At 34.7% G+C, this 26,838-nt stretch overlaps 1 protein-coding gene across 1 annotated transcript in view; it reads left to right on the forward strand.

Moving 5' to 3' along the window:
* Positions 1–1,220: 1,220 nt before the first annotated feature.
* LOC110455880 (scavenger receptor class F member 1-like) overlaps positions 1,221–26,838 on the forward strand; it is a 62,824-nt gene continuing 37,206 nt past the window's right edge. The window contains exons 1-6 of the mRNA XM_021506293.1: positions 1,221–1,642; positions 6,125–6,325; positions 13,426–13,668; positions 16,606–16,692; positions 21,591–21,692; positions 23,661–23,747. Coding sequence (XP_021361968.1) covers positions 1,573–1,642; positions 6,125–6,325; positions 13,426–13,668; positions 16,606–16,692; positions 21,591–21,692; positions 23,661–23,747 — 790 coding nt within the window. The 5' untranslated portion in view covers positions 1,221–1,572. The remainder of the gene's footprint in view (positions 1,643–6,124; positions 6,326–13,425; positions 13,669–16,605; positions 16,693–21,590; positions 21,693–23,660; positions 23,748–26,838) is intronic.

The raw sequence follows: 26,838 nt of genomic DNA on the forward strand, positions 1-26,838 counted from the left end.
TCGGATTAACACATTTGGTAACAGTTCTATCGGGTAATACTAAATGTCAATAGTACCGTACCACACATAGTTAATATCGCAACACACTTCGAAATAACATTTCACATAATATTTACAAAAATGTACTTATCGCACGTGCATGTATTTATTGCACACGCGTGTATAAACATTATCAAAGACTTAACATACATATGTGTACAAACAAATAAAACGGAATTAACCTATATACAAACATAATAAGATATTGTGAACGGTCAAATGTTCTTTTTGAGACCCAGCTGTATCAATATATGATATTGTCTAAACTGAAGCGGCTGTTCATCATCATATACATGTATATATATGTACATTTTTTTCAATACAATTCTTTAACTTTTCTGGTATAAACGGCACATTTTCGCAGTGGATTTGTATTAACGTACAGAATTAGTATGCAGCGTGGAAACTGATAATAAACATTTTTCTATTGTTCAAAGGGAGATAAATGCTGAACATTATACATGTAAATTAAAAGGGCAATTTAGCAAAGAAAGTTTTTTTTTATAATTTTATTTTAAAATTCTTCTTGGTAATATAGTTTGATACTAGATATTAAAAAGTCGTGCCGAGAAATTGACAGGAAACTATGTTTTTCGAAGTTCCTAATCTGTAATGAAGAAATCCTAAGTTGTGCAACCATACGTTTCAGCGGCAGCTGTCTGTGAACTTCTTAATAACATATATGTCTTTCCAGAAGAGGAGAAAATGTAAATTTTCGCTTAATTCAGCTAACTTTTTTGGAACATAAGTTAGTACCGGCATTTATTTTGAATTAAAAGCATGTTCCAAAAAATCTTCTAAATAGCCCCCTAACGCAAACAAAATAAATCTATTATGTCTTCATAACGACGTGGTAAGTCTTATACACAAGATATATATGGCTTTATTATGTAATCGTAGATATTTTCATTTTTTTTATTATTATAAATATTCAGGAAGGTACATGTACATGTGACCAAGAGATAAGAGAAGAAGACATCTTTACAGGGAAGTCGTAGCATTAGTGCAAGTAAATTCACTTGATAGAGTATACACTGAATGCCAGATGTCCTGGTTTAGAAAATATGTACCCTACAACCTTCAATGTTGTTATTCTTGTTTGAAAAAAAGTCGTTTTGACTACTCAGCTTTTCACTAATACACCCTACATAACACTGTAGTCACACACGTAGGGACAACCGTCCGTGTTGATACAAGACAGACCTGTGAACGATTTTCTCTATACAGAAAGTCTGTGTTTACTGTGTTACAAATCGTCACAGATCAGTAAACTTGCTATTTCAGATTGCGCAAACGTTTTTGTATAGAATTATATCAGACAGACATGTAATACAATATTGTATTGGATATTATGTGACAAAACCTGGGAAACGTGCAAGAACGTAAGGTTATCGGCGTCTTAACAAACGAGTCTTACGAATGTGTAAACACCGTGAATACATGTCCCTGTGCAACGTACCCTAGACCTGTATGAACTTCCTGGTTGGTGAGATAATGTACAGACAAGGTGTTTGACGTTATAGCCGACCAGACATGGGATTTTACCGGTACCTGCTGGTCATCTGGTCAGTAGTGTGGACGCTGAAGGTGGTTAACGCATCAGGTGAGATCTCGTACTGTTGGTATACGTACAAGTATGTAGTTATGACAACACTGAACCCTCGTATGTATGATCATTAAGGGACGAGTGCTACTCTGATATGATAACGTGTACGAAGATTCTTTTAAATGGTTAAAACTTTTTTGGGATTATCAAAATAGAGATATTAGCTGAGCCAAAGCTGTTTTATATGAATACAGGTATAATAACCATGACCTACGTGTATAAGTTTGATGTAACGCTTGGGTGATTTTATATTGTGTTGCACATTTACACTGGGAATGACACCGGGGGCTGGATTTGGGTATGTGTGTGTTGCAATCACAGTATTATATGTAGATAAAACGTTCGTACAAATGGTGTGTTCTCCTTTCTCCCACTTTTTAAAAAAAATATAGAGGCAGTAATGTTGTGATAGCAGTTATAGTCTGTTTCATCACGGAATTAGATTAGATTGTTATCTAAGTCCGTGGTTTCATATATATTTTACCTGGTTTTTACCACATTACCTGTATCATATATACAGTACTGTCATAATACATGGAGCTTTGATGTAGTCTATTTTCATCATTTTTAGCCTTTTTTTTCTTATCATAAACCATTTTCATTATTATATTTTCTCATAAATTGCTTGCTAAAATTAGTTCTATTTTATGAAATATATATAACACATAACTGTGAATGTATAGTAAAAATGTATAAAATTGACTTAATATGAAAATAATAAAAGCAGGTTTTCAGTTAATGTATTTTGATGTGTTTTTATTAAGTAATAACTGGAATCTTGTATATATTTATTCATAATTCCAGTTAGTATTAAGAAAATCAGGAAATATGTTCGTTAAATATTCCTATAACTAACACAGTATTTCCTATTGGTGAACAGGTAAATACAGGTAAATAATCTACCTGTACTATACCAGAACAGACTATCATGACACCTCTATTGTTTTCTAGTGTTTATATAATTCCTTTGATCAGAAAAAAGGTACAAATACATGGCTATCATATTCCCCATTTAAAGAATGATGAAATATTGGTTTAAGATCTTAAAATCTTAAAATTGTATCAAATCCACTTCCTATAGATTTTTATCAAAATGTTGTAGTAAAAATGATTTCAACTGGCTAATGCAGTAAGAGATGAATTGAATAATCTAGGTCTTAGTGATTTTTGGTTAAATCCATGTATTTCTCAGCAAAGTGTGTTATTACCATTGATAAAACAAAGAATTTTTGATTAAGGCATACAATCTCTAAGGGCCTCAATGGAAAACTCTCCAAAATGTTTATTGTATAAAAATATCATTGATTTTGGAGAATCATTACAATTTTACCTCACAAAATATATACCAATGGAATATCGCATTTGTTTAACTCGAATCCGTACATCTACACCTTCTTTGGCTGTAGAAGTTGGAAGGTATAATAATATACCTAGAGAACGTAGATATTGTAAACAGTGTAACTCTCCGTCTGAAGTAGAGGACGAATTTCATTTTTTATTAGTCTGTTCTATTATCAAAAGCTATTATTGGAAAAAAAACATCTGTGTTTAAAGCCGTTCAGTTATTGAGTGTCCATAATATTAAAGAATTGTGTATACTAGGAAAATTCATCTATGAGGCAAACAAATTAAGGGTATTATAATGGAATATGATTGTCTTCATTCTCTGTACATTGTCCATAATTTGTGTATAATATGTATTATATACTGATGGGTCAATGGCCTAAAGTTCGAAAAAAACGTGAATATAATACTCATTAATACAATGTCTATACTATCATATCAGACAAAACGCCTCTCTACCTCTGTCCCCTCATAAGGATTGTATTTGTGTATCTACTTAATTGTAGTTCTTGCTGGTGACAATTTTGGCGGATGTTCCTTCACTTTAAATTTTCACTTGTCCCTGTGACATTAAATCGCTTGAACGTTTGTGGTGTGTTTGATTTGACAGAACTTGAACACTTATTAAACCAATGCGTATCAATACCAACTTTCCCTTATCGCCCCTACCTTCCTCTCCCCCCTCCTTGTCCTATCTGTTCCCTTTCAGTCTTATCTCTTACAAATCAATCATCCCACTTTTATATAGCGACCTACAATGTCTGACCTTGTGTGTGTGTGTGTGTGTGTGTGTGTTTAATTTCTTACGAGATATTGAGACAGCTGGAGAACACATAAAAGATGAAGATCTTTAAATTAATACCGTGCACGTGTGTATTTGATCTATTAGGAAATGTCTACCCTTTATAATGGAGACGTAATGACAAAAATGTGTTCATAAGTCTAAATTTACTAAATTAACATTCAGTAACTGCTACTAAATATCTGGGAACCAATCACAACTAACTTGCGTCCTGAATACATTTCACGACAAATCCAACTAAATATCAGTTAGAAGTTCAACCCGAAATTTCTCTCATTTTTCATTCGGGCTATGTAAGGAGCAGGATGACAACTACATCAGCTAGCTCCACGGTCAATTTAAAAGACCCGGATTTACTTTCATTATGACAAAGATATGATTTTGATAGCATTGTGTTATCTGAATACATTTCACGACAAATCCAACTAAATATCAGTTAGAAGTTCAACCCGAAATTTCTCTCATTTTTCATTCGGGCTATGTAAGGAGCAGGATGACAACTACATCAGCTAGCTCCACGGTCAATTTAAAAGACCCGAATTTACTTTCATTATGACAAAGATATGATTTTGATGGCATTGTGTTATCTCAGGCATACCAGGAAAATGAAAAAGAAAGTGATTTAGCATTTGATGGTATTTCCGAACTGTCGCTGACTCAGTGTTTCTAAATACTGTGTACCTGTCGCTTCTTCAAACAAATTGTCTGAGCTGATTGGACACGGGAAATTTGAATTAGAATTACCAGAAACGGAACTTTCTAAATTCGAAAACAGTCGTTTCGTGACAGCATTATCTTCCCAGCAAATGAAAGGGCTTATTGGACAGCTTGAAAAAGAATACAGTTTAGGCGAGGGGTGTATTTGAAAGTTTGGCCAAATTTGAAATAGAACTGGTGATGAAGTGATGCCGGGATTTCTTGAAATGGCTTGTGAACAAATGAATAAGTTCCTGTCAAGATTCGTCATGGAAAGGAAGAAGAAAGACGGGAACCCTTATCCTCCCCGTTCTCTATACCTTATCATGTGTGGACTTCTCCGTTATTTGATTGTTTGACGTAAATAACAAGAACTACTTGGGCCCGGAAAATCGCTTGTTTAACAGTTTCGGAAAGATGTTGGACGCAATAATGAAAGAACTTCTTTTTTGCGGAAGTTGTTCACATGTTAAAAAAGCCGCGCCTTTAATGCCAGAGGAAGTTATTGGAGACTTTTGGTGTACAACAACTTCCGGTTTTGGATTTATATCGATTTTTTCTACATGCAACTTCAAAGGGAAAGTAGGCAGACCAGGATATAAGACGGAGAAATAAGTCATCGTTTTCCTTTCACACCGACGACAACGATGGCACTGAACATTGCTCATCTTCACTGCTGTGTCTTTGATTAATTCGGTATATTTTACTTGGGCTTCGTCATTGTTAAACATCATATGTCTCGAGAAAACTTATCGCATTTCTCTACCACAAGGGCAATATATACAGGATATTTAATGATTTCATTTCGAATACCATATCCATATATTTTCCTCCGAGTGGGAAGCACGAATGAAAATATCGGTATATTCTATCACTTTTTCAGGTCCATTAATTTATGAAATATAGCCGTTGTATCCAAATTGTGAAATCGTAGCAGATTATTTATTTTGGACATAGACAGTACCATGTTCATCAGCTGCCCCTTTCAGACACCCGATACCTTTATACTTTCCTGCCATCTTACCTATACTAATTCTATACGTCGATGTCTCATTGACAACTTGTTTTCCCGAACCGATAATAATGTTACCTGCCTGATGTTATGTTACCGTGTCATGGTGATAATATTTCAGTGAAATTACGCTTTAAAATGACCTCTAAGTGATCCAATCGAACACTGACTTCATATGACCGTAGTTGTAAGAAGGATTGGAACATCTAACCAAACTGAACCAAACCCTGATGATACCACTGTAGTTTTTTTTTCAATGAAACGACTGTAGCTGATACCTGTATAAATCCTCCCCAAAACAGAGATGAATTATCTACATTGTAGTTAATAATAAATAATAGATAGCTGCACTGCATTTAATGTGTAATGAATTGTGGTGAACGTTTCACGTTCCATTTGTGTATGAAGGGAATACTTTTCTATCTAAAGATTGCTTGGATTTCTCATCAACATTATAGAAATTGAAGGATATTATGTTGAGGTAAAAAAAACACGCAAGACTATGTGATTGAATTTCATATCGATACAGTCCTGCAAATCGCTGATTGAATTCATAACAACCTAAACATATAACAAAATTGGTTTTAGTCATATAAACAACAAGACAAATCATACTCTATTTCAGAAAACATCGCCTCTGGTAAAGCCACAAGTCAAAGTTCTACCCTCGGTGGCTGGGGCAGCTCTAACGCCGTAGACGGATGTGTCGATACATTCATGGGATCGAACTGCTGTACACACACGGCGATAGGACACACCGAGGCCTCTTGGCAGGTAGATCTACAGACACAGTCCGTCATAGAATCCGTGAATATTATATATAGAGGTAAGATTCTGTGGATGGCAACTTGCTAATATCCTATAAATCAACAACTCACATAATTAAACAGTACCCTTTTATGAAGCACACTGATTGGTTTCTTATTATAAAGTACAGACTGTTTCCGAGCAATATTGCCGTTCAATAAAACCGGTAAAGCACATGTACAATAAACATGCAAATGAGTCTTTTCACCGTGGGAATCAGGTCATATTCATACGCAATATAACTTCTACGTTTGTAAACAAAATGGCTGACATAGTTACCGGATGGCAGAGGCAGGGGCGCGGTCAAAAAAGGTTGTTCCAATGGGGTTTGACACATTTCACACTGTATTGGCACATGGCATTGATATAAAGGTAATGGTTCATTTTCCGCGTGATCGGTTAGAGTTGAGTCCCCATAATAGTGGTAAACATAAAATAAGCCTATACAAAAGACGCTGTATGATCGTACTTCAACTCAAGAACTTTCCAGAATTCGTTTTTCGTATCCAGAAGGTTCTTTTTTAAAGTCAAATACATTACGAGATGAACTTACATCTTGTTTGAGACTTTGCCGGTTTCAATTATAATGACAATGTTGTTTGAGTATTTGTTATACTGTATCCACGATTTTTTCCTTGAGCAGCGAGAACGAACAATCCATCCACCAAATTCGAATCATATGGCCCATTCATAAACTTGAACACGTGTATCATATCTCTGCGCAAGTACATGTATGCTAGAGTCGGAAGCTTCAATCGGCATGATATCTCGCTGTAGCATATAATCTTAAATCCGGGGAGTAATTCTGTAGATCTTCTTTGAACGTTCTCTATCCTTTCGATGCCCTTAATTTTGTGTGGACTCCATATCTTGCAGCGTACTGTAAATGAGATCGAACCAGCGCGTTTGAAAGTTTTGAGAACATTTTTCGGCCAAATATACAAATGATCTCCTTATGACACATACACAAATGTACGATGCTGTTAGCAATTATTTATTGGTTGTGGGATATGTGTTATAAAGCTCAAGATTTGGTCTACTACAACCCCTAAATCGTTCTTCGATGCAATGTTTCTAATGCTATAATTTCTCCTCCCTTGTCCGTTAAATGATAACGCGGTTCTCTCTTTTTATGTTTTGTTGACACGGTCATACCTTGGCACTTTTTAGGATGTAAACTTAAAAACCACTTATCCGACCATTTCAGCAAATTGCAGAGGTCATCTTTGATTAAGGTTGCATCGGTATCAAATATTGATATCGAATTAGGAACTTGAAACTTTGAGACATGGTAAATGTATGTATGGAAAAGTGCACAACACTTTTTTTTTATTATTTATATTGCCCGAGGGGCCTGGTCTGGCCGGGGGGTCATAGGGATCAAACCTTTAAAAACAACAGAGTCTTATTGCATATCAAATTAAACATTATCATGAGTTCTACATTTTAATGCAATTTATCTTAACATATGGTGTAAGGGGGGGGGGGGGGGGGGGGGGGNGATAAGCGGTAAAATAACTTGTTCTACACTGTTTAAAGTAGGAACTTAAAAATTTTAGACATGGCAGATATATGTGTTATGTTAAGGGTTACTTTGGGGGGATAGCGGGAGTGTGCCATCGACAATGTATTTTTAGTTTCCTGATCTATAATCTAAGATTGGACATCCTGTAATGGCCCAATTACTATTAGCACTTTTTACAAAAACAATTTTAATAGACGAGCTATGCTGTTCTCCTACAGATCTTGTTTAAAAAGGGCGGTTATATTTGCCATTTTCCATAATTGAGTTACAGTTCGTTCTTGAAGAGAGGTGTTGAAAATAATTGTCAAGTGTTTACATATTGAATTATCTAATTCTTTTGACAATCTAGGATGTACCATATCGAGATTTATTTGGATTAAACTTTAATAGTTCCTTTCTTACACTTTCTTCTGTTATATCACTATCTTGAAATAACAAATTAAGACTCATTGGTTCGTGTAAAGGTACTTCTCCAATAGGTTCTGCTGTAAATACGCTACTGAAAAAGTCTGCCAGGACGTCTGCTTTAACCTGATCCGCTTTGAGTTCACATTTTCCAAAATACCTTTGGGTTTTATTTAGCATCATTGGAAATGCCTTTCTCAATAGTTTGCCTTGATTTCCTCAACCTGCTTTTCACATGGTTGCGACATTTAGTGTACTTTCTGTACTATTCTTCATCTCTAGTTTCCATGTATCTTTGGCAAAATCTTTGTTTTTGCTTGATATTATCCACAACAGTTTTTCCAATGGGAGTACATGTATTTGCCATGCCATGTTTCGACATACAAGCGGATACAGTTTCGAGGAATTGCTCATACATGTGATTAGAATCACCGTTTAGTACGTTTTGCCAATTGACTTCCTTATCCTTCATTATTCTTGGGAAGTCCGCCTTTCTATAATTAGACTTGCAAGTTGATTTATTTAAGTGACTAGTGTTTCCATAGCAAACAAAACTTTACTCGAGGACCAAGTGATCACTATGACCCAGGGGACTCTGATATTTAATATCCGTGACCATTTCGTCTTCGTTAGTTATAATTAGATCTAAAGTACTAGGTTCGTTCCCGATCCTCCATCTTGTATTCTTAACTACATACTGAGATTGTTTTTTATCTCTTTTAAATCCTCATTCATGGCGGATTCCATATTATATTTTCTGGCTCAGCATCGAGGTTCACATTCCTCAAGGACGCTCTCCGAAGAAACGCGCCCGTGTTATCGAAAACAAAAAAGTGCGGACCTCGATGTGTATTGTGATGACATTTTACTTTAATAGTGCACGCGCCACTGTGTCATAATATGTGACGTCACTACTACTTTTGTAAACGCTAGGCCTATTGAATGATATGTTGTTATGATAATTGTTAGAACATTTATAGGTGAAAAGTAACCTAAATTATTATTCGTCAGTCGTCGCTATATAGAGGAACGTATTGAAAACAATTATGTATGACTGTTTCTCGAAATATATAATAAATAGAATCTTACACTCGTGTTCATGTAATATTGAATTAATTAAAATCGTTTAATAAATCCAATATAACATTGTACATGAACACTCGTCTCCGATCTTCTATTTAATATACTGTGACAAAAGCTGCGCCACTAGCTATTCGTCTCAGTCGTATTTGTCAGTGTAATCACAGACTACTGTCCGACCTCCCGGTGATCTCTTCTTCTTTAGCTGCTCCAGTCAGTCACAGGTCAATAGGTCATGTCCTTTCTCTGGAATTACCACCAATATAAATAAATGACTGAAGGCAGTATTAATTTCCAATGCGTATGATTTTTATATTCAAATAATTAATATTTTTACATGTGGTTTTACTCTCTCTCTCTCTCACTGAATCATTCAAGTCTCCACTCTGAATTACCATGTTACAATAACCAATTTTGTTTAACAATACCGAAACCAATATATTAAATAGCAAGTTGTGTTGTGAATTTAAGTTGTATAACAATTATTTACCGTGAATGACTTGAGTAAACAAAGTTTCTCAAAGTAATAGCTAAGTTAGCTAAAATTCTGAGTTATGATTTATTGACTTGCTTATGACTAAATTATAAAGATGTATAGGGAATCATGAGAGTAATCAGTCCGACTAATACTCATATAAAATAACTGATACCTTTATAAATGTTTTGTACGCTTCACTATTGAAGCAAACAATCATAGTAACTCATAAATATTATTGCCATAATTTTCCAAATGATATTCAGTGAATACTAAGCCATAGAAAGCGGTTGTTTAGAACGTTACTGCAGAACATTGCGAAGCACGTACCTGCCTCAACTATTGCATTGTAATGTTGTCCTCATGTCTGTTAACACTGTAACAGTATGCATTTTAGGAATAAATTGGTAGTGAGGTAATCTTATTTTAATTCTTTCTGTCATCACGTGTCTTCTATTGCAGATTATCGTCATTACCCCATAATAAATGAAGAAAAGTCACTTTAAATCGGCAAAAAAATACCAAAAAACATTGACGCTACTACAATGTATCGATGAAACCGCATACAAATGTTGAATTCAGCATATATTACATACTGACCTTATGAACTTTCTGATTCTGGAGTCTTCTAACTTTGAGTTCATGCAGAATGTACAAAATACCATATTCTTAACGTAGATATGTGTCTAAATTGGGCAAGGGTTGTTTTATAGCACTTATTTTGTTATCGATTTTTCACGTGAACATCGAGTAGCTTTGAAGGCAATTATCTGTATTTTTTGATGATATATGCATGTAGTAAAATTATCTTCCTTGTTATTGTGTTACTGTATTATGACAGGGTGAATGATACCTTAAGTATCCCCGTACCACTGCCAAAAACAGTAACTAAGTGTTGGAAAATCATGTAACAAAACACGAGTGAACCATGTGTTGTTGGTCGAGTTGATGTTTGTTTTTGGTAACTTCTTATCCTCGTATCGGTTATAGTGTAGTACGTTCGCTGATGTTCCGTCTCGCTCCCCGTCTCAATCTCCGTCTCGTTCTGTCTATGGAGCTGTACTGAGTTCATTCAAGCCGGAAGCAGTCTCACCTTCGTTATTTATTAATCTAACTAAGCTATTCTTTTTTCACTTTTTATTCTATATGGTATTGCCATAAAAGGTCCAGTCACACAAATGGCGTTATATACTTAAACTGACATATATCCCTATTTCTAATGTCGTTAATGAAAAACAAACCAGGATGTCATATGGATATCAGGTTATTTGACTTACATTGTTTTGCTCGGGTGTTTCACTGTCCTGCCCCGGAAATATCCATGTCCTGACTTTGATATGTTACTGTCCTGGCCCGGATATGTAACTGTTGTGGCCCGAACCCAAGTTTCACGAACGTTCCTTAACTTAAAGAAATCTCCTAACTTACATAAAAAATAACTATTTAGAACAAGTACTTTGTAAACAAGAATAAGTTAGGAATATGGCGATACATATGCAAAAATATTGCATGATACACTTATATGTTTGCTAGCGTGGTAGTGACGTCACGGATGGATTGTCAATCATGTCATGTTTTGAAAGCAAGGTCATATATTCCAACCAAAATCAGCTTCTTATTCGTTCTAAATGCAGAGAAACACGGTTTTCTAATATACTGAACGTTAAATGATACACGGGATTCATATCATTTCACGAACTGAGAAAGGTTAATAACCTTTTATATATAATGAACAATGTTTCATGAAAGTGCACCCCTCGAAGTTTTAGAAAGGAAAATATCTGCTGATACACACAGCACATTGTAAGAGGCAACTACATGTAATGTGGGAACCATCTAAATATTTTCGGATTTTCTTTTGTGCCCTTCTTCCGGGACACAAAGCGACCAAAATGAATTTGAGATTTTGGGACATATACTATTATATTTCGTTTAAACATATTTTATTGCCATAAATTCAGCAAAACGATTGGGCACTCGTAACATGAACATTTTAATCGCCATTTCCTTACAGTTTGTAAAACAGTAATGTACACCATAAGATGGCTAAATATCAATGTAAATATAAAACTATTATAATTGAATGAGTGAATAGAAGAGAGCCACAAATATCAGCATTTAAAAATTTGAAACAAATATTTATTTATGGATCTGTGTTCACACTTATGCTTACACAACCACACACAGGAACTATCGTACCCACTCATATACGCATAATAACCATATACATGCATAACAATTGTGAAGAATCCTTCCCAGGACCGACATCACTAGTGATACATGTATGCTTAGCACTATTCGACACATTTACATTTTTATTGTTCATCACATTCCGTGTCATGTTATCGTTCTCCTGGTATTTCCATGTAGATCCTCGAAAATCCGTTTCCACTGTGCCGTCTGCGTCGGGAAGGGCCCATCACATGCCACTGTGCCGTCTGCGTCGGGAAGGGCCCATCACATGATTGGAATATATATGTATTACGAAATTAAATAGTTGCACACAACCTCACCCGCACTCGCGCGTATATTCTATGGCTTGTATATGAGTGAAAAATGTGAGATAGTTTCAAGCATGTTTCAAAGGAATACTACAAACATACATGTATAATAAGTTATATCAATTGGCAACCTACATAAGGTGTGGAGGGGGATTGGATAAGAAGACGGGTTGGTGAAGAGACAATCATGAGCGGGGAGGGAAAGGGGCATCAGAAGAAGAGTAAGAGAAGAGCCTATAATGAGGGGAAGGGGGCATCAGAAGAAGGGTAAGAGAAGAGCCTATAATGAGGGGAAGGGGGCATCAGAAGAAGGGTTGGAGAAGAGACTATAGTTAGGCAGACGTGACTCAGTTGACGTGCGAGTACTCGACACGAACTGCTGGACATGCATGAATAATTCTTCATTTTCCTCACTCGAGCTGTTTTCACTTCAATATATGATATATATATTCTCTATGCTTTCACAACAGCCTTTTTGTTTCCATCACCCTAGTTGGCAATACCTTACTTTTAGATTTTTGTTGAACGTTTGCTCAATCGGGGAGACAATAAGTTCTGCTCCTTGTCACATCCCATAGTCATAACATAATATACTTGTTTTTCCCCGGAACAGTTTTAGCAGGTAGGGTAATTGCAAAAACTAGTAAACCCGTTGTCAGTATAACGTGATTGAGACTACTGTGATTGGTGCATTCAGCATGATATTTCAATGAGGTATCATCAGCATCAGATCCGCGTTTTCGAATTAAATTGACAGAATATTGCAAATCACTATTATGGACTAAGTATTTTACATAAATGTATGGATTTGAATGTGGGAGGTCGATAAGCTTAAATCTCCAGGAAGCTTACTGAAGCTTAACTTACAAATAGAATACCACTAATAGGGCATCATTAATTCACCTTAATAATATATAAGAGAACGAATGTTACTTTGCCAAGTTAAACTGCACACCACTTACATACCTGCGATTATACAGCATCATCAATAAAAAATAAATGTAGATACATACCATCAGCTTTAATTACGCTTATGAATGATTGATTATGAATCATGTCCACTCTTCATATATGTATCAAATATTCCAGTACAATGACCTACTGAAACTGAAGGTAAATGTTATTAACTGCAGATGAGGGCACACTAAACAGACTCGCCGGTTACGAGATATACCTGTCTAATGCACAAGACTGGACATCAGGAAACAGGTGTCACAAGGACACGACTGCTGCCTTGGCGTCTATGTCCGCGACACAGAACGTACAATGTCCAGGTGTCACCCGGTATCTGACCATCTACAACGACCGTCGAGTAAAAGCCAAACCGTGGTACTCTAATGATGCTATATTGGAGCTGTGTGAGGTACAAGTTAATGGTGAGTTTACTCATATCTTCCACATAACTGAACTATAAGATTTTTTCATTGCAATGTGCCGTAAGACATATACATTCGTGTAAACTAAAAATGCATTGCTACTTTTTACATCAATGTGATTGTTTTTCTTCCACAACCGCTGCAGGTTCATCTCTTTGGATTGTTTGTGTAAACCTGCTAGGAGTCGGTAAACATTTCTTGTTACCCAATTTTGGGTAACACCTCGGGCGTTATTTCACTGGTTGTATTTTTATCATTATGAAGTCAAGTAACAATAAACGATGCGAGGTAAAAAAAACAACTCGCAAACACGTCATGGCAAATTATCTTTGTTATCTAAATCCCAAGTAAATTTTCGATTTGTAAAAGACACTATGTAAACCTCGTGTCTTCAAACAATTTAAAAATTAACCAACTCGAGTTATATAAACATGCTAACTAGCCACCACTAGCTTGATAACCTCTATGTAAAGGCTGAAATGCAGGTGTTACATCTTCGAACTTTATTTTTGAAAAAAGGTAGAAATTCCATCATAATAATGATTACCATCTCCAAGCATTGGAATATAGAAATCAAACACTCAATCGTCGCACACAGTTTGATTAATAAGAGTGAAATCCGTTGCCATTGTCCGTACGATGTGTGGAATTGGATAGCTGAATGGTGAAATTAAGGATATAGAAAGAGTTTTTCGCAAAGTTATTGTAAGCACTGTACGATATTCTGAAAGCGCTTTTCTTGATAAGAAATGAAAATGTAGTCGGTTAGCGCGGAAGATTTTGAAACATACACTGTGATTTGCCGAGATGAATCAGCGTACCAAGTGTGAATATACTGTTTGTTATTGTAACGAATAAACATATACATTTCAAATCGATACATAGGTCAGAGTGACCCAGTGTTCATGCTTGAAATTGCATTTCAAGGAATAAACATCAATATATAAAGACTATTTGTTGTCGACATAACACTTTGTTACAGTAGGAAATCTGACAAAAACAGATTATATGAAAATATTGTATGCAATAAATGTAAATGTATAGTCTATTAGCAGAAAACATATTTTATCCAAATTAGAAAAAAAATGTTAGGAGTCTGGAAAGAACGGTTCGATCTACTACCCCTCTATATTTAAGTATCCAAATGATCACTAAAATAATTCACACACACTTTTAGACTTGATACAAAGGCAACTATGGCATATTTTTGAGAACGCTAAAGTTGTTCGAGATACTTATTATTTATTATTATTTGGAAAAAATGACGTCTAATATACTGTGTACATAAATTATATCTTTATAATAAAATACAAAATACTTACACAGCTATATTTATATTTTGAAGTTGTTTAATGTTTTTTGATAATTAAGCATAAAATAGAACATAATATATATTTCGAACTATACCTTAACTATATATGTAATTACTAGATCTTTCAGGCAAATATATAGGTACACTTTTTATAAATTAATCGAAACAAATCAAATCATTGTGTTGGCTCGATAAAACATCCCCAGAGACGTAGAACCCTAAAATAATAATTTTGACCACAACCAGCCTTGTCATTGTTACAAGTTATAAACCTAAATACAATGTAGTGTAGGTTCCCTTGTCTCTGATCGTAAATTGTGTTTAGGACCTGACACGGCACTTAACTTTATTACGGTTGCTCCTTCAGTATAATTTGTTAATGGTTGAAATTGATGTATGCCACAACTATGTGTAAGGAATTTCGCTTTATCTTTGAAATTGATTTAAATAAATCTAAAATTACTCATAATCGAAGAAAATAACGACGGAATTGATGGGTTTAACAATTAGGGAAATTAATATTAGTAATTGTATACCTGATTGATCAGAAATGGTCTAATGAAGTCAACTATGAATGAGGTAATTTTAAGGTCACGTATATACCAAAACATATATCTTGAAGCAACTGTTAGTACTTTCCAAATGTTCATGTCATTAAATGCTTTCTGTAACACGTGGCCATCTGGTGTCCAATAAACAAAAGAAACATATAAGCCATATAGAAAGTAGACCACATTCCTCTGGCATTATCACGTGTTTGATACATGGCGTTACAATACACGTGTCACCGTACAATCAACATAAAGTTGAATGTTAGACTCCAATAATACCGAATTATATATGAAATGAATGTTATTTCCCTTTTATTTTATTCATTTTAATCGTACGAGTGACCTCTTGCTTATGATGTGAAGGCCATTATAAGCATATACGTACAGTAGCATCAGTATTTCACGTCCATAAACCTATAGCGGAAACTCCCTGAGCTATGGATGATACAATTACAATTACAGCTCAAACTATATAGAATTTGAATCTAATATATTTTACTCTACTTGATATTAGACCTGAATGTAAGAGGGACAGTCGAACTACTTTATCGACTCTGCAAAATGAAGCGTTTAAGTAGCATTAACTGCTATTCAGCAGCCCTCATATGTAAAATGTGTTTTATCAACCGTGCTAATTACCAGGTATCCGATACTTTTGCGGTCGGTTAATTTCTAATTCAATGTTGTTACTGAAATTATTACGTCGCTACAACAAAGGATTAGTCCATGCAAACCGAAAATGGATATATCGAAAAACCAAAACGAGCGAAAATGTGATCAAAAAGTTTCCATTACATGGATATCTTCAAAAGAATAGCGTGAAGAAAGATGCAAGTTGTTTTGGAAGGACACTTGTATTTTGTTTCATCGACAACACCCGCAATGAAATACTAGGTAAAATCCATGTTATGCATGTATCACGTAAATAAATTGCATTACATCAGTGCATATGTCTTGAATAAATTCAAAAAAACAAATCCTTCTAAATCATGGACATGTCTTTTACTCACTATGTACGCATACTATTTCTAGAATGTAACTGCCAATATGCATTACTGTCTAATTATATTTCAGGTTGTCCAGTTGGAATGTACGGAAATGGGAATTGCGCTCATGTCTGCATGAACTGTCTCAGCAGTTGTGATACAACATCCGGTTGTGGTACGTATTCTTACATGGTCATTGTGTCTTTCTTTACTACGTGTAAAAACTAACCATATATAGAGTGAATGATTTATTGGATCGTATTGAGGAAAGGGATCCCTCTGTCAATTAGAAAGGGACGTAGCGCGATGTATATAAGCCCTGGTCGTAGCTGTCTCAGCCAGAACCCCGGATAGCGTAGCAAGGTTAAACGATACAGAAACACGACGTCGTTCGAGAATCAGTTCAATTGAGGTTTTGTCTCAAGCCTCGTCAATATGAATATATTAATAAACAGACAAACGCAAGCAAAACAAATTAATATAAGGAGTGAAACTGGTTTAATACAGCCGAAGCATACAATGTACGTAGTGAACTAGAAAGAGAGAACAACCAGAAGTATAACATTTTTGGCATTCTCTCTTTTATGTTCTTAACTGATATGTACATGTTTCTGCCTGATTGTTATCTGTTTCATATGTCTACTATACGTTTCAAACGTATTCTTTGTTAGAATAAAAAGTCAAGGCAAAACGATAAAATGAGGACTTGGAGGGATATTACTTATAATGCGCCATTTTCGGAAAAATATAGATGTTTAACAATTTAACGATCCAAATATAATTAGAACTAGATTATATTATTCACAAAATTTAATCTTTCGGTAGACAGTTCCAATTCAATCTTTATTCTGAAATTCTCTCCATTGAAACTATATTACACTACCAAGGCCAGTTCCGTGTTATGAAACCAAAACACAGGCGTAGTGATATCTCCACGGGACCGACTAACTACCGGATCGCTATTCCCCTCCGCACTAGCAAGCAGATACATGTACTCAAAATAACCCACTATGATTCAATAGTATTTACTGTTTTATGTAAGGCTATTATGAAATGTGAATTTAATTTCTTGATTGATTAAGCTATGAAAATTGTTTCGATACTTTTGTGCTTATTTCAACGACCTACGTTTTTTATTTCCTGAACAAACACCGCGAAATTCGGAATTAAAAATGCATTGTGAACTTAGAAACGAAAATAAAAAAGAATGAAAAATGTTACTACAGTCGAACACCGTTATCTCAAACTCTTTTAACTCGAAGACCCCGTTTATCTCGAACTCTTTTAATTCGAAGACCCCGTTTATCTCGAAGTATTTCTCCGGTCCCGGCCAAGTCTCTTCTTTATCTTAGTAAATAAAACTCTGCTAATTCAAACCCTGAAAAGTCCAACACCTCGGATACCTCGAAGTAAAATATTGGTTTCAATAGCGTTAATCCAACATCAAAACATCGTCTACTTTATAGTGTTCGAATCTCATTTTGTCACTTATTAATTCTTTGATACAAATAAAACGCAACAGTTCGACATCTCGCCAATTCCGTGTTTGTGAACATCTTTTGCGAGTAGACTAAAACGGTAAAATTAATTTACGATAAAGCTTCAGGCTGTAAAATGTACGGACTGTCAAAACTAAGTTGTTTTAATAAAAAACAAACTTCATTAATGTTGACCAACAGTATTTTGTACAAACTGCGAGTCCGTATAATGATCTGTACACCCAAACAGACGACAGTGCAAACCGGAAAATTGGTCACAAAGCGTGATCATGCATAAAAGAGGTCTACAGTTAAAATCACAACCTAAGACAGCTTCACGGGTTCATGTTTGTACAGGAGCCAGTATGGCTTTAAAAGTCGATCGGGAGATTTAAGAACAATACGATACTTGCTGTTGATTACATCGAGTTGAGGAGGTGTCAGGAGTCACATTTAGCTTAATGAATGAATGTGTTACATGTATAATATCATATGTTTGGATGTGTTTTCATTTACAGAATCAACTATGCGTACGCTCCATTACAGTGATTTGTTTTAGACTTGCGCACTTTCATTTCCGCATTGTATAGTACGAGGACGAAGACAGCGGGATAGTTCGATTTTTAAATGTAATACCTCAGAAGTAAAAAATGACAGAGTTGAATATACACATGCAGACATGGAAAGACTTTACCAAGTTATAGACCAGCCAAAAACAACATTTAATCACAAGGCCCGTCCATACTTAATAACGAATTCAAAATATGGTCCAACCGTTTTGATCGCGTTAAACGAAAGTACGTTTTGCAGAAATAACTTACTCTACAGTATTTTTGTGAGCGTATTTATTGTAAAATTACATACCTGTTTTTGTTATATTGATTACGTATATTATTCATCGGTTGATTATACGCATTGGTTATTAATAAAATCAACAACTGTTAGTGCTATGTCCAACAGCATTTCATACCAAATTTATGAACCCGCATAACTCGAACATTCGGATAAAAGTTTTTGCACGATCCCGTCGACTTCGAAATAATGAGCATTCTGTTCCATGTTATGGTCCAATACCACGGAACAGGATTACAGAAAAATATCCTTATACTATCGGTATTCTTATGACTGACAATGTGGTGATGATTTTCATGATATCAATATGACAAGCCGAGGGTAGCTGTGGTTGTAAAAAACAGAATGTATATGTAAAAGTATTATGTCATGAAAAAAAGTTTCTTTTGGATGAAATGTGAACAAAAAGAGATACCGGTATACAATCAAAATAGAAACTACAGTGTAAATCCAGCTTGATAATTTGGTTTTAAACATAAACATTTCGAAGCGTGATTTATTACTTTAAAAACAACATACATGTAGATATGCTTGTTTCATTTCTGTACCTTCAATGGGCTTCTAAATACCATGAAAAGGAAAATGAGAATTATAATATGTTCATAAACTAGCATGTTGACAATTGAACAGTTTATTTATAGATAGATGGTAGTAAAACGGTTTTTGCAAAATGAAAATTATTTTGCATTGGTTTATTGTTCAAAGTGACGGAAGAGTTGTTTTTTTTCTCTGGGAAAAACTAGACAAAACTAGACAGTTCTGTTACTGACAATCCTTATGTTATCCTAAACATTACACTAGATTGTGTACTTGCTGAAATCAAGCAAATGGCTGATGGTAAAGCTACTGGTGTAGACGGTATTTCTGTGAAACTACTGAAATCTACTGGCGATTCTATTGTGTCACCCTTAACCTTTTTGTTTGATATGTCAACTTCAAAAGGTTTTTTTCCTTCTGAGTGGTAAAAGGTCAAGGTCACCCTTATTTTTAAAGCAGGTTATTCTACCTTAGGTAACAATTAAAGACCTGTCTCTGTATTATGTGTCCTCAGTAAGATCTTAGAGAAGCATGTACATTATATAATACATTGTATGATTTTCTTTCACACAGCAAGTTGGTTATAGTGATTGCCAATTTTGATTTCGTCCAAATCATTCTACTGATACAGCTCCATTGAATATTGTAGACAAATAGCTGACAAATACTGATGAAGGTTTCTTAACCGGTGCTGTTTTTATCGACCTTAGCAAGGCATTCGATACTGTTAATCATGCTGTTCTTTTACATAAACTTAAAACTGTTTCTTACCTATTAAACAGATCAAATGCTGTTAGTTATGGTGATGTTATGTCTGATTTTTAACCTATCGATATTGGTGTACCGCAAGGCTCTATACTTGGGCCTCTGCTTTTCATTTGAAACATTAATGATTACCCTAAATGTCTGAAACATTCTACTGTAGTAATGAATGCAGATGACACCTCACAAAGTGTTAGGAACAAAACAGTAGAGCTTTTAGAAAAACAAATGATAGAAGACTTAGAATCTACAATTCAGTTGTTGAGAGAAAACAAACTTAGTCTTAATCTGAACAAAACTCAGTGCATGTTGATTGGATTGTCTCAAAACAAAAGTTATATAAATTTCAACATTACTATTGATAACTTAATTAAAGAAACTGTACACTGTGCAAAACTCCTTGGTGCTTTTGTCGACTGTTTTCTGTCTTGGAAAGACCACATTGACTACATATCAAAGGAAATTTCGAAAAAGATTGGTGTTCTAAAGAGTTGCGACCTTTCATGTCTGATGATGTTCTCTGCAAAGTTTATCAAAGTATAGTTTTCCCACATTTTATCTATTGTTCTGTAGTCTGGAGTGAGGCTAGTAACAAATTATATATTCATAAAATCTCATACTTCAGAAAAGGGCAGTTAGAGTTTTGTTAAATATAAGAGGCGTTTTCCCCCTTCTATTTTGCTTTTTAAACAGTTAAAGAGGCTGCCAATAGAAGATTATTTTATTTTTAAGAAAGCAGTTTTGGCTTACAAAATTTTACATGGGGATACTCCAAGTGTTTTAAGTAATATGTTTACCTATGTCAGGGATATCAGTTTTAGAACTACAATGTTATCAGTTTCAAACAAGTTATATATTTCCACTGCTAGAACTTATTATTCTATGTCAGGGATATCAGTTTTAGAAATACAATGTTATCAGTTTCAAACAAGTTATATATTTCCACTGCTAGAACTTATTATTCTAAACGTTCTTTTGTGTACACATGGTCTGTTTTATTGAATGGATTGAATGTAAATATTAGAAATGCGTGTAGTGTTGCTGCTTTTAAACGCAATACCGACAGGATTTCTTCTCAAAACTTTAGTTTGGTAGCTTTTTTATGATAAAACAACATACTTTTTAAATAAGTATTGTATTTGTGTTTAATATACATGTATTTTAATCTGCAAATGTCTTTCATGTAGCTTATGTGTATTTTTCTGTGATATCTGTAAATATATTGATGCAGGGCCATATTGTAAATTAGACATGTCTAAATATGTATCCCTGGATAAATAAAATATATTATTATTATGAAAACAGTGTTCATTGTCGAACATATCCGATGTATAATAACTTAAACATTATAACGGGCCTTCTGTGCGGTAATAGATATACCTTGTATGCTTATGTATTCTATAGTTGTACATGTTATTTCATCAAATCCAAACTCAAATTTCAGATGATTGTGGTGCTGGATATCATAAAAGTGGTGGAAGTTGCGTTCCATGTCCGTCTAATTGTGTGGGGAATAAATGTGACAGTCTTTCTGGAGCTTGTTCAGGTAAGACATAGTGTCTACGTGTGTAAGTTACACACACGAATATCACACGGATCGTTTTGCTTTGGTCGAATCTTGCATGAACTCTAGAGCTGGGTGCTGAAACATATGATACACATTGCTGATACTATGATAAGTTCTGTTGTCAACAATGACTGTCCTTCAGCTTCTATATGATTTCATGTCAGGTTCTAAGTAGCAGTGCTATAATACCTTTTCAATACAAGCAACGTGCCTCTTTACCATATCAATACTTTTACTAAGATACACAGTATTTGTTATACAATGTTATTCCACCTGACAAATAAAATACTCATTGTAACTTTTTAGATCAGTTTTGAAAAAGACGTATACTTTTGTTTAGAAATGTTATATCCGTGATCAGAATATCACGTGATACAAGGTTGTGTTACGGAAGGTTTCCACATTTTGTTTTATTATAATGATGTACAATGGATTTTTACTGTCAAAAGTGCCGTCGATAATCCTAATGACATGCGAATTAATTTTAACAGCATTTTCTTAAAACAGCAAACGTTCCAGAGTACTACGTTTTGTTTGACATTATATATGACATGCTGTTGATATACATTTTGATGACGTGCTTTTTATTTACACGAAATGTTAATAAAAATACCATGCGGCTAACCTTCGTTCGTTTTAATTATTAGCAGGATAAACTGACATTATTTATTTTTCTAAAAATGCAAAAAAGTTATTACCTTTCCGTTTATATCACACTCAGTGTGATAAACGTTTCAAAGATATAACTCAAAAATGAATTAATTTTTATTTTCCTACGTGACGTAAAGAATTCGATGATGTACAAAATATTACGCATGTCCCTATGGACCTATTGTAATGAAATAATTCGTATCAAATGTTGGTAGGCTTCCTTTTTTATATCGAAAATATTTTGGTAATATACTACTTCAAGAGTGAATTATAAAGTCGTTAATCATACCAAGTGACATAATAGATCTTTATCAATTAGGCTGAAAACATGTGTATTGTGTTAACATTACTTCTGACTCAGTCGAACAGTTAGTCGTTATTCGTTGGATTCTGCGCTCATGGCATCTCATTAATTCCCTTATGCATGATAATAGCATGGCTTCAACCTGCGCCTGATAAGATAAGTAGCAGTCGGTAAAATGCGTCGCAAGCTTATAATTGGCATAAAAAAGTCATTGCAACTTAATACATTTTTAAACCAATACACTTATCATATTTATGAAAGTGTTTTCTTTCGGAAAATAATGGAATTCTTTACACATATTAACCTGATAATACTGTAAAAATGAAAGTTTTCGCGGTGTTGCAGTGTTGGAATTTTTTTGCGCATCGAGCAAATAAGCACAAAAATATCAACAAACGGATATTTATTTGCAGATTATATAAATTTGCAATAAAATATTTGATGATAAAAAAATATTTCATGTTCATTTTCAATTTCAACACACCCAAACGATAACAATTGGTTTCCGGATAAATATATTGCACAGTCGGATTTCAGGAATTGTAGAATGGATGACATGAAAAAGATGTGAAAGTGAATCTTTCACTCGAAATACAGTGATTTATGTCATATCTTAAACATGTTTAAGTTGTTTTCGGTAAGTAGTATTTTAACATGTTTAAGATATGACATAACTTACTGTATTTTGAGTGAAAGATTCACTTTCACATCTTTTTCAAGACAACATTATCTTTAAATTAACATTTCTAATAAATGCGATGTCTGATTGAATCACTGTTCATGTTAATCGGGGAAGCATTTCAGTGAAACATTTGTATGTCATTGTTGCTTGGGATAACATGCCTTTCAAACTTAACACCGAAACAATGGTGACAAACACAGATGCATCTTATGAATAACGTTTCATTTTTCATTCGTAATTGTACTTTAATTGAACGACAGATGTCGTGTAAGGTGGTGACATGTTTAACGAAGTTTCATAATTTTTACAGACGGCTGCAATGCGGGATTTACAGGCATGTGGTGCAGATGTCCAGTAAATTGTAAGGACACAAGCTGTCCTACTGGCCAGTGTACAGGTAACTCGTTATGTCTTTGTACGACAAATGATAGGATAAGATTTCCAATCTTTATCATTCGTTATGATGAACAGATTACAGGATAAATTTCAGAAATGTGAATTACAAAACAAAAGCTTTTTGATTTTTAAGTTCTATGGTTGCAATATTCAGTCTAGCTAGTTGTAACAGTGGAAGGATCGTAATTTCCCGATATGCCGTATGCGCAACATGTGCGCACGGTTTGGAAACGACGTGTGCGTAGTGGGCGCACCATCTGATAACAATAAAAACCTAGGTTAAGATGGCTGGGTATCAGCACCTGGGTGTTCAGTAGACACACGATGTGCGATAGCAGTTGTGGTTGAAATCAATTTGAAAAACATTTCCTTATTTACCCTGTATAATCATGATTTTAAAGTGTGTTTTCATAATTTATTTGAATCAATAAAACCTATATCATCATCATCATCATCATCATCATCATCATCATTTAAGAGTGTGCTACCATAGTTTCATATTCACCTATAAGCTTATTAATCTACACTATTTTAACGATCTAAATCAACAATTCTACAAAACACAGGTCACATACACGTTTACAGATAAACCTAGCCGCCTTGTATCTGATCAGTTTCTTGCCAAAGTGTGAAAATGCCAGGTGTCACAAACGGACATTTTCGTTAAGTTTCCTTTTTTCTTTTTCAAGCGTAGGATCTAGCATTTTTAAATTAAAAACAAAAAAATACTGTAACAAAAACTCAAACGGAAAGGCGAAATCAATATTTGAAAAAAATAACAATTTATTTAATTACTAATTCCGGAATAAGTAAAAAAATCAAGGCGTTAATACTGGGGCATACATGCAGAGGTCTAAATATACCGATAATGCAAACTGATTTGCATTCCAATTTAAGTTATTAAAACTGAACGCCATATAGTTCTGCAAATTATGAACCGAATTCAGTTATCTTTTATCTTTAAACCTTTTTACACCAATGACGCAACAAGTGTTTTCAACCTATGACATCACTCTTGCTGGCCTGAATGGAAGTGTATAGGAGACATTTTGGGGAAGGACTCCGGGTTACTCCGAGAAAACGCACGTGATCGGGCAGGTGACCAAATTCTTTTTCACGTCTGATTAGGGAGTTGACCCCAAACCATATTAGTGAAAAGCTAGAACGCTTTCCTCTGTGCCACTTGATAACTATTTTATCTTGCTGGAATGTATCATCAGAATTTAAATTACTTTATTCATCCTCGATAATCCGGGGGTTACGTTCACTTTCAAAAATGAGCAAAATTGAAGGCACGTGGTTCGATAATTTATCGCTAAAATGGTATCAGCTAAAATTCACATGACCAATCGGTAGGCTGAAACATGTCCTTTGAAGATTATGGTAGAGCGACACCGGACTTCAAATACAGTTAATGTTATCGCTATGCGACCACGATAGTCTTTTGGTGTACATCAAAGGAACAAACTAGTCTTTTTATCTTATCCACAAGGTAGCATACGCTGAGCATCTGCTATAAAGATACATTTTTTAGGAGGCACGGTAGTCTATTGGTAGAACGCTGGGCTCGTGACCGAAGGGTTGCTGGTTCGAGTCACGGCACGGCACTGTGTTGTATCTTTGTGCAAGATACTGTACTCCGCTTGTTAGAGTCTACTCAGTTGTAAATGAGTACGTGGTAGGGCAGTGCTAGCATTGTAGAATTCTAGCTGTGACGTCGAAATGGCAGCACCGGCTGTATGCTCCCCAGGGAGTTGATAAAGATAGTGGCTCGTTGCAAAAGCACTATAACCACGGATAATGATTTGTGAACCGCTTTGAGACGACCTATGAACTAGGTTCTGATGAAGCGGTGTATACAAACCTGAAATTATTGTTATTATCATTGATATTTTTGACTCAAAATTTTATGATTAATAATACTTTGCTACCCCCAGCCACCTGGACACTTATCTTAGGTAATATATTAAGTAAGGATGGATTGAAAGGTACATTTCGGCCTAGTCAGGTTTCCGACTCGAGTAGTTACGCTCGGAGTAACCGGTGTACATCTCACGGAAGTTCATATGTATCTTCCGTATGGAAACTGTGTGACATATAGGAATATTGCACTTATATTCAACTATATGATGATACAACAACATCAAGTTGAACAGCAATCGTTACTCCGTTTTTATCCATTTCAACTTTAATTATTTACTTATAATAGTAATAAATGCAAAAAAGTGCGCATTGTTGCATTACGAAAGATGTACATGTATTTTCAGTGCTTTATAAATTGATTTGATTTTCTTTAATCAAAAAGTGACATCGGATTCTATGGGAGTTTTTGTAATCAGCCTTGCCCTGTCACCTGCAAATACAACACTTGTAACAAAGTCAACGGTCATCTCATAAATTAGAAAACTTTCCCTCCATCAAATTATATTACCTTATTACCAATGAGTACGCTATCAACTCTGAAGTGTACAACTGATATAGTTTTTACTTTATGTGTAAGTCAAGTTTTGATATGATAATCATCAAAGCCACCTTACAATAGAAACGGTGACCACATAATTTACATGTAACGTGCACGAGGCAAGTCTATAGGTATACTTAAGTTTAATCAATTGATTGTTAAGATATGTTATTGTACATAAATATATACAACATTGCATATGCTATTCTATGATTTTCAGTGTGAATTATGACGTTTGCCACACTTCTAATTTGTAACACTCTTTCTGATTAGATATCTTGCCGGGGTCCATATTTCTGTAGACTCTTCTCTGCTTGGGTCTATAAATGCACGTGCAAGGGGAGATAACTCAAACTAGAATTTCTCTTCATACATGTAACAACAAAGATAGCATCCGACACACAGATACCATTCCCAAATCCAACACAGGAGTGCATCAAAAAACTTAATAGAACTCTTTTAATTTCATATGGAACTTTAAGTGTGAAAATATTAAAAGAAATATAGTCATTGCTAGTATTAAGGAAGGAGGCCTTAATAAGACACATATTACATCCTTACCATGTTTTTACATAATAGCTTGATACGATTTACCCTACCAGGTGCAACACAATTTGTGAAGAGTAAAAAC

Source organism: Mizuhopecten yessoensis, unplaced genomic scaffold, assembly GCF_002113885.1.
Source record: "Mizuhopecten yessoensis strain PY_sf001 unplaced genomic scaffold, ASM211388v2 scaffold8393, whole genome shotgun sequence".
NCBI lineage: Eukaryota > Metazoa > Mollusca > Bivalvia > Pectinida > Pectinidae > Mizuhopecten > Mizuhopecten yessoensis.